Raw genomic sequence first — 9,604 nt, 5'->3', positions numbered from 1 at the left:
AACACACCCAAGATATACCAAAAAGAGAAAAAGGAAAAAAAGAGAAAAAGTAATAAAGAAATGTATGAATATGGTTAGAGCATCTCCAATGGCGGATGTCTGGTCGGACGTGCGAAACGGACGACCGGGACGTCCGCCATTGTGGCAGGGGAGGTCGGATACGGACGTCCCGTGAGGACGTCGGGTGTCCTCGGACGTCGGTGCGACGGGCCGGCGGACGTCCGCCATTGTGGCGTGGGTCGGACGTCCGACCCGGACGTCCGATTTTCAATTTTTTTTTAATTTTTTTTAAACTCTATATATACGGCTCGTTGAATTTTATTTCATTCGCACCACTTGTGTTAACAAGTTTCTCTCTCTACATCTCTAATTTCAAGTATATCTAGAATGTCTAGTGACAATGATAGCGAGAATGAATTGGAGGTCGCTGTGGAAGGTGCGATAGATAGGCTGCTACAGCAGAGGGCGCAGCGGCGGCAGCAGGCTGCGGTACCTCGGCCGATCCATCGTCGAACTACAGTACCCCGTGACCACATTGCTGCACATATTCGGTTGTATGCAGACTACTTCGCTCCGCAACCGCGTTTTGGGGAAGCCTTATTCCGGCGACGCTTTAGGATGCATCATCCGCTGTTTCTGCACATCGTGGGTGCTTTAGAGAGAAGATACCTGTATTTTAGGATCAGGGAGGATGCAGCTGGCAAACCCGGACTCACGCCCTTGCAGAAGTGCACTGTCGCAATCAGACAACTGGCGTACGGAGGCGCGGCCGACATGTTCGACGAGTACCTCCACATTGGCGAGTCGACAGCCGTCGAGTGTCTGCAGAATTTTTGCGCGGGCGTGAGAGCGATATTCGGTGAGCGGTATCTTCGTAGTCCGAGCCCCGAAGACTGCCAGAGTCTGGTAGATATGCATGGGTCGGTCCACGGGTTCCCTGGGATGTTGGGCAGCATAGATTGTATGCATTGAGAGTGGAAGAACTGCCCCGCCGCCTGGAAGGGGATGTACACTACTGGCTTCAAAGCCAAGCATCCCACGGTGATCCTAGAAGCTGTAGCTGACTACCGGCTGTGGATATGGCATGCTTATTTTGGAGTCGCCGGGTCGAACAACGACATCAGCGTTCTCCAGTCGTCGCCCCTGTTCAATGCTCAGTGCGCGGGCGTTGGTCCCGCCATCAGTTTCGTCGCCAACGGCAACCAGCACAATATGAGATACTATTTGGAGGATGGGATATACCCAAACTGGCCCGTCTTTGTGAAGACAATCAAGCATCCGCTCGGACAAAAGAAGTCATACTTTGCCAGCCGTTAGGAAGCAGCGCGCAAGGATGTGGAGCGGACATTTGGTGTGCTCAAGAGTCGATGGGCGGTAGTCAAGGGTCCTGCACGACAGTGGTATATTCCCAACATCGGCGATGTCATGTACGCATGTATCATAATGCACAACATGATTGTCGAAAATGAAGGTGCGGAACTGACTCAGTGGACCAATGAAGATGATACGGGTGCAGGTCCAAGTCACGGCTTGGCCACCGCGAATGTGAATATGGGGGTACCTCATGGAGAGGTCGAGCGGATGCGTGCATTTGCCACATGCGGCAAGCAGATGCCCATGTTCGACTTCAGAACGATATTATCGAAGAGGTTTGGACGCGGAAGGGATGACGTTAATGTTAGTACTTTTTTTGTTTTATTACTATGTAATTTTTTTTTCAAATCATGTATGTTTTTTTTAAATGAAGTTATTAATTTTTCCCGTTCGTATTCGTGTTTAAATTTTATTTCCGTAAACGTAAATTATTTTATTTGTGAATTTGTGATTTTTTTTATTGCGGGAAGTCCTAGTGGGAAGGGCGATGGGAATGACGGATTGTGAAGGGGATGTCCTAGTAACGTGGCAGTGGGATGAGAAGTTCTAGTGACGTGGCGGGAGGTGTTTTCGGGATGTCCCAGTGAATGTCCAAGTGGGACATCCGCCCACTGGAGATGCACTTATAGTCACACTTACTCACGCCCCCCGTCACCACCCCCAGCTCAGCAGAGGATCCCCACCCACCTATCTTCTTCTTCTAAATCAAAATCAAAATCAAAATTTACATAAACAAATACAGTCACGCAAATATTACACCCTCTGCACAAAATGCGTTTCCTCCTCCTTTTCCTTTTCCTTTTCGTTCTACACCTCTGTCTCCGCCGCGGCTCCGCCGCGCGTATGACGGAGCACACCGCCTTGCTATCAATCAAAGCCGCCATCACCGACGACCCTCAATCCGCCTTGGAATCATGGAGCCCTAACAACACCAACATTTGCTCATGGAAGGGGGTCACCTGTGACCGCTCCGGCCGCCACGTCATCGCCGTCGACATCTCCGACCTCAGCCTCACCGGCACTCTCTCCTCCGACATAGGCCACCTCCGCTTCCTCCAGAACTTCTCCGCCGGCGCCAATTCCATCTCCGGCCCCGTTCCCCCCTCGATTTCCGACATTACCAACCTCCGCTACCTAAACCTCTCCAACAACATCTTCAATCTCACTTTTCCACCGCAGCTCTACCGCCTCCGGAATCTCGAGGTCCTCGACCTTTACAACAACAACATCACCGGCGAGTTCCCCAAGCAGGCGCACCTGCTCGCTAATCTCCGCCATTTGCATCTCGGAGGGAATTTCTTCTCCGGGGGAATGCCGCCGGAGCTCGGCACGTTTCAGCATCTCGAGTACCTCGCTGTTTCCGGAAACGAGCTCACCGGAGCGATTCCGCCGGAGATCGGAAACCTGACGCAGCTGAAGGAGCTTTACATTGGCTATTTCAATGCATTTTCCGGTGGACTTCCGAAGGAGATTGGGAATTTGTCGCAATTGGTGCGGTTTGACGCTGCTAGCTGCGGGCTTACCGGCGAGATTCCGGCGGAGATCGGGAAGCTGCAGAATCTCGACACGCTTTTCCTCCAAGTGAACGGGCTTTCCGGTAGCCTGACGCCGGAGCTTGGCTACTTGAAAAGCCTGAAATCTATGGATCTGTCAAACAATATGTTCACCGGCGAAATACCACTGTCGTTTCAGCAGCTGAAAAACATAACTCTTCTAAATCTTTTTAGGAACAAGCTCACCGGCTCGATACCGGATTTCATCGGCGAGTTGCCGGAGTTGCAGGTTTTGCAGCTTTGGGAGAATAATTTCACCGGTGTAATCCCGCAGATTTTGGGGAACAATGGAAGGCTACAAGAGGTAGACGTCAGTTCCAACAAATTGACCGGAACTCTTCCCCCAAATCTCTGCAATGGCCATCATCTCCACACCCTAATTACTCTCGGTAACTTCCTCTTCGGACCGATTCCCGAGTCACTGGGTGAGTGCGAGTCGCTGACTCGGATTCGGATGGGTGAAAACTACCTCAACGGCTCGATTCCGAAAGGGTTACTGAGTTTGCCTAAACTAACTCAGGTTGAGCTTCAAGATAACCTTCTTTCTGGAGCTTTTCCGGATACTGATGGATTGTCTGCCGGTTTAGGCCAAATCAGCCTCTCCAACAATCATCTCGCTGGCGATTTGCCGCCGAGCATCGGGAGTTTTGTTGGTGTTCAGAAGCTTTTGCTCGACGGCAACAAATTCTCCGGCAGGATTCCGGCCGAGATAGGGAAGTTGCAGCAGCTGTCAAAGATGGATTTCAGCCACAACGAGTTCAGCGGCCCCATTGCGCCGGAGATCAGCCATTGCAAGCTTCTGACATTCGTGGATCTTAGCCGGAATCAGCTCGCCGGGGAAATTCCTGTTGAGATTACTGGTATGAAGATTTTGAACTACTTGAATTTATCAAAGAATAATTTGGTTGGTAGCATTCCCTCATCCATATCCAGTATGCAGAGTTTAACCTCTGTAGATTTCTCATATAACAACTTGTCTGGTTTGGTTCCTGGCACTGGTCAATTTAGCTATTTCAATTACACTTCATTTGTGGGGAACCCTAATCTCTGCGGCCCCTATTTGGGGCCTTGCAAAGAGGGCATTGCCAGTGGGGTTGCAAAGCCTCATGAAAAGGAGGCTCTCTCTCCTTCCATGAAGCTATTGCTCGTAATCGGATTGCTGGTTTGCTCGATTGTATTTGCTGTGGCTGCAATCGTTAAGGCCAGGTCGTTGAAGAAGGCGAGTGAGGCTCGTGCGTGGAAGCTCACAGCCTTCCAGCGCCTGGATTTCACTTGCGATGATGTCTTGGATAGTCTTAAAGAGGACAATATCATCGGTAAAGGAGGTGCCGGCATTGTTTACAAAGGAGTGACGCCGAGTGGCGAGCTAGTTGCTGTGAAGAGGTTGCCTGCAATGAGCCGTGGCTCTTCCAACGATCATGGCTTCAATGCTGAGATACAGACTCTTGGGAGGATCAGGCATAGGCACATTGTGAGGTTGCTGGGGTTCTGTTCCAATCATGAAACAAATCTTTTGGTCTATGAATACATGCCTAATGGAAGCCTGGGGGAGATGATTCACGGCAAGAAAGGCGGCCATCTCCATTGGGATACACGGTATAAGATAGCTGTGGAGTCTGCCAAGGGGCTTTGCTACCTTCATCATGATTGCTCGCCACTGATTGTGCATCGTGATGTTAAATCGAACAATATCCTCCTCGACTCCAACTTTGAAGCTCATGTGGCTGATTTCGGGCTCGCCAAGTTCTTGCAGGACTCGGGGACTTCGGAATGCATGTCAGCCATTGCTGGTTCTTACGGATACATTGCTCCTGGTATGCAAATTATGAGTTATCATTATCTAATTATTTGAAGTTTTCGTGAATATGTTAAATTTGTCAATTATATTGAAAATGAACACTCTTGATAAGATCCTAAAAAGTATTTAAGTTTGAATTATGTGGATTTAAGTAACATGTTTGGTCTCCAGTAGTGTCAGGATCAGTCTCTATCACGCCATTGATGGTCAACCACCATCGAAATTAGGCGCAGTTGCACAATCATGATATTTATACGAACATGGCAGAAATTCTGTGTGACTAAAACGACATTGGTTTGTGAGTTTGTTGCACTTTTTGAATGATTGTTGTTGGATTCCAGAATATGCCTACACGCTGAAGGTGGACGAGAAGAGCGACGTGTACAGCTTCGGGGTAGTGCTGCTGGAGCTCGTGACCGGGAGGAAGCCAGTGGGCGAGTTTGGGGATGGTGTGGACATCGTGCAATGGGTGAGGAAGATGACTGATGGAAACAAGGAAGGTGTGCTCAAGATTCTCGACCCGAGGCTGCCTACTGTGCCCCTCCACGAGGTGATGCATGTGTTCTACGTCGCAATGCTCTGCGTCGAAGAGCAGGCCGTCGAGCGCCCCACCATGCGCGAGGTCGTCCAGATACTCACGGAGCTGCCCAAGCCACCACCCTCTAAAGCCGGGGATTCGCCCCCGCCACCACTGTCGGCGTTGGACTCCCCCACCGCCCGTCCGCCTCAGTCGCCACCCCCGCCGCCGGACCTTCTCAGCATCTGAAGGTGACCCCAAGCCTCCTTGCATTGGGATAGCAGCTTTAGCTAGTTTTGGTGCCTTAGTTTTTCATTTGCTATTGATTTCTTATGAGTTTTCTTGGGGGTGTTTACTGTTTAGTCTAACTTTGAATGTGTTTGTTATTGATTTCGAAGTATGTGTACAGCTGCAATGAGGGGGCACTTTTCTTGATGCTGTATAAGGAAAATATTAGTAGTACTATAAATTATAGGTATGTTTATTGGTGGTGTTTTAAATCGAAAAATGAGAAAATGGGGACCTTCTTGAAGATTGGACCGACTCTCTGACTCTATGGAGTGTTGTGCAGTTGCTTTCAATTACCAAGAGAGTGGGGTCCATCTGCATTATAGTGCCAAATTCTAGTAAGCAAATAAAATTCATCTAAAAAGGTAAGTGTATGTATAAACAAATAAAATGAGTTGGAAATGTGGTGTGTGCCCTTGTGCCCAAGGGAAAACAATAAACATCCTTGTCTTTGACTGAACTACTCCAATTAATACTTTCAACTCTTAAATAAATGTCTCTTTATTTTTCATCTAAATAGAAGAATTTTGAGTGAAATTGTATGGCCATGTGCTATACATGAAATATGTAGTATATATTCTGACATCATATCATAACACATTAATGCTACTTTTGTTTTTACAACATTAATGTCATCACTATAATACATCTAGGCGCGAAATGCAGCGATTGGATTTCGTATGCATAATGTTTCGAATTCATGTAATATTCGTTTAATAATATTAAATCGTCTTAGATTTTCACAGTGTAAGTTGTAAGTATAATTCTTGGAGAATATTATTTCTCCTATAAAGTTTAATTTATTTGGTGAATTGTCATATTATGTCTAAGTGCGAAGTACTATTTTTTTAAAAAAACAATAAATAAATTGATTTTATTTTAAAAATATCATTTTACAAAACTTTTTTTTATACCTATAGTGATCTCTTAGAACTATTGAATCCAAGCGTTACTAAATGAATTGATATGTTAATACTATGGCAAAAGATTTTTTCACCTTATATTGATTTTGATTCTTGTTTTGTTATTTACAAATCAGATACACAAACATAATATTTTTCTATTAAAAACTATAAATAACATATCTTAAACAAAAATGTTGAGGTGCTTTTTTTATCTTCTCTTGTTTTCTAAAACCAACTTTTTTAGCAACTCAATACACATGAAACAATGCATTCATTACACACAATCTAATAAAACTTCATAAAATTACCATACTAGTAATTCATGATGCAAAATCAAACTGTGAAATATCGAATTTAAGTTGACAAGATATGTGTTTAACATTTATACTCCAATTTAGCATAATAAACGCTTGAGTTATCCAATCTCACCACCATATTTAACCAAATTATAAACACCAAAATCTCCCTACTTCTTGGTGGTACAATATTATTTGAATATCTTTGTTGGGTCATCAAATTGGCGATTTTCTAAAAAGTTAAACAAGAAAAAGAATTTTTAGAGTACAAGAATAAATTTGGGACCTACAACCAAGACGTAACAAGGTGGGACATGAAAGGGTGAAAACTACTTTGTGGTACATTATTAACCTACTTGTCATGCTACATATGTTTAAATAATTATCTAACACTAAATTAAATAAGTTATTGATGAGTGCTAAACTAATTAGAAAGCGACACTATAACAAGATAATTATTATGAGAGTTACAGCATGATAAATACTCCCTCCGTCCCCGATTAAGAGTTATTCTTTTCCATTTCGGTCCGTCCCCGATTAAGAGTTGTTGAAATTTGCCACAATTTCAATCCCACATCGGTGGGTTAGCAATAGTTGGGGGGGAGTAGCTACCTATAAAAGGAGCACTCCTCCCTCATTTGTAAAGTATCCCAAATTTGTATTCTCTTCTCCGTCTATATATAAGCGGGCTCTGCAGAGGGTGCTCGGAGACGTAGGCAATTTGGCCGAACTCCGTTATCAAAGTTTCGGGTGTGTTCTTTCTTTATTATTTATTTTGTTCCGCATTTATTTCTGGCTTTATTTTCTGTTGGGATATTGTATTCAATATTATTTGCGGGTTTGGTAGTAGTGTTTTGTACGGTTCTTTTGGGTGTTTTTATATTGTGATAAATACACCGACTGATAAATTCTGTTTGGAATCTGGTATTTAAGAGGGACAGTGTCCTCGCCAGTCTTTCCAAAGAATTTATTTGGAGAAGTAATTTTATCGAGTAGACCCCATTGGGTTAACTCTAAAATTACTGAATCGGTTCATTTCACTATTTGAGAGAAAATTACCCGGTTTTCTCAACAAGTGGTATCAGAGCCAAGGTTCGTCCTTGGTTCTATTTGTTTGTAATATTGAATACTTTATTTTGAGTCTGTAATGGCGGGTAATGATCAAGAAAACAAGGCTAGTTCTTCGTCATCGTGGTCGAGGTTTCCACTGTCAAATATGAAATTGACGGTGGAGATATTTGACGGTACTGGCCATTTTGGTATGTGGCAGGGGGAGGTTCTAGACTCTCTTTTCCAGCAAGGTCTTGACATTGCCATTGAAGAAAAGAAACCAGAAGATATAGATGATAAAGATTGGAGTACCATAAATCGGTTAGCTTGTGGAACAATTCGGTCGTGTCTATCCAGGGAGCAGAAGTATGCTGTCAAGAATGAGACTTCTGCACATAGATTGTGGAAGACACTGGAGGACAAATTTCTGAAGAAGAGTGGTCAGAATAAGCTCCTTATGAAGAAAAGGTTGTTCCGATTTGAATACCGACCAGGTACCACTATGAATGAACACATTACTTTGTTTAACCAATTAGTAGCAGACCTGCTAAATTTAGATGTGAAATTTGAGGATGAGGATCTGGCATTGATGTTGTTGTCGTCTCTACCTGATGAATTTGAACATCTGGAGACCACATTACTCTACGGTAAAGAGAATGTGTCTTTAGATACTGTATGTTCTGCTTTGTATAGTCATGAATTGCGAAAGGCAGATAAAATGAAAGGCAAAGCAGTTACAAATGAAGCATTAGTTGCAAGAGGTCGTCAACAAGGCCGATCAAAGGAGAGAAGAGGAAGGTCCAAATCGAAAAGGCGAGTTGCCAAAGATGAGTGTGCTTTCTGTTATGAGAAAGGACATTGGAAGAAAGACTGCCCAAAGTTGAAGAAGAAAGAAAAGGCTCCGCAAGATGCAAATGTTGTTGAATGCAAAAATGATGCTGAGTCAGATTGTTCTTTGACAGTTTCACCTTCAACATCGCATCTAGACGAGTGGATATTGGATTCAGGTTGCACCTATCATATGTGTCCCATCAGGGAGTGGTTCTTTGATTTCGAAGAACTCAATGGCGGACTTGTTTACATGGGAAACGACAGTCCATGTAAGACAGCCGGGATAGGCTCAATCAAGCTACGGAATCAGGATGGATCCACCAGAATTTTGAAGGATGTGCGGTACGTGCCCCAGTTGAAGAAGAATCTCATCTCATTGGGGGCCTTAGAATCTAAAGGCCTAGTTGTGATGATGCGAGATGGAATTCTTAAAGCAACTTCAGGAGCATTGGTGATGTTGAAAGGCTTAAGGAAGAACAATTTGTATTACTATCAAGGTAGTACAGTTGTTGGGACAGTAGCAACTGCAACTTCGAGTAATAAGAAGGATGCAGAGGCGACGAAGCTTTGGCATTTGCGATTGGGACATGCTGGTGAGAGATCATTGCAAATTCTCGCCAAGCAAGGATTATTGAAAGGTACGAAGTCTTGCAAATTAGAGATTTGCGAGCATTGTGTTCTGGGAAAACAACGAAGAGTGAAATTTGGCACTGCAATCCATAATACGAAGGGAATTCTGGATTACGTGCACTCAGATGTGTGGAGACCTGCCAAGACTCCGTCACTTGGAGGTAGACACTATTTTGTCACTTTTGTTGATGATTTTTCCAGGAGAGTTTGGGTGTACACTATGAAGAGCAAAAATGAAGTCCTTGGGATTTTTCTGAAATGGAAAGCTCAAGTTGAAAATCAGATGGGGAGGAAGATCAAGGTTCTCCGATCTGACAACGGTGGAGAATACAAGAGTGATCCTTTCCAAGATGTATGCCAAG

General features: G+C 44.4%; 1 protein-coding gene across 1 annotated transcript; it reads left to right on the top strand.

The window, feature by feature from the left end:
• The first annotated feature begins 2,031 nt into the window (after positions 1-2,031).
• LOC121777112 (leucine-rich repeat receptor-like serine/threonine-protein kinase BAM1) lies at positions 2,032-5,726 on the top strand. Its single transcript, XM_042174251.1, has 2 exons — positions 2,032-4,741; positions 5,067-5,726. Exons 1-2 carry the CDS (start codon positions 2,146-2,148, stop codon positions 5,489-5,491), a joined length of 3,021 nt encoding a protein of 1,006 aa, XP_042030185.1. The 5' UTR covers positions 2,032-2,145; the 3' UTR covers positions 5,492-5,726.
• Positions 5,727-9,604: the final 3,878 nt, after the last annotated feature.

Source organism: Salvia splendens, chromosome 18 (assembly GCF_004379255.2).
Source record: "Salvia splendens isolate huo1 chromosome 18, SspV2, whole genome shotgun sequence".
Classification (NCBI taxonomy): Eukaryota; Viridiplantae; Streptophyta; class Magnoliopsida; order Lamiales; family Lamiaceae; genus Salvia; species Salvia splendens.
This window is presented reverse-complemented; position numbering and strand designations above follow the sequence as displayed.

Coding starts and splice junctions, on each gene's coding strand:
- LOC121777112 (XM_042174251.1), top strand. CDS start 2,146: ATGCGTTTCCTCCTCCTTTTCCTTTTCCTTTTCGTTCTACACCTCTGT. Junction 4,742..5,066: donor TTACGGATACATTGCTCCTG/GTATGCAAATTA, acceptor GTTGGATTCCAG/AATATGCCTACACGCTGAAG.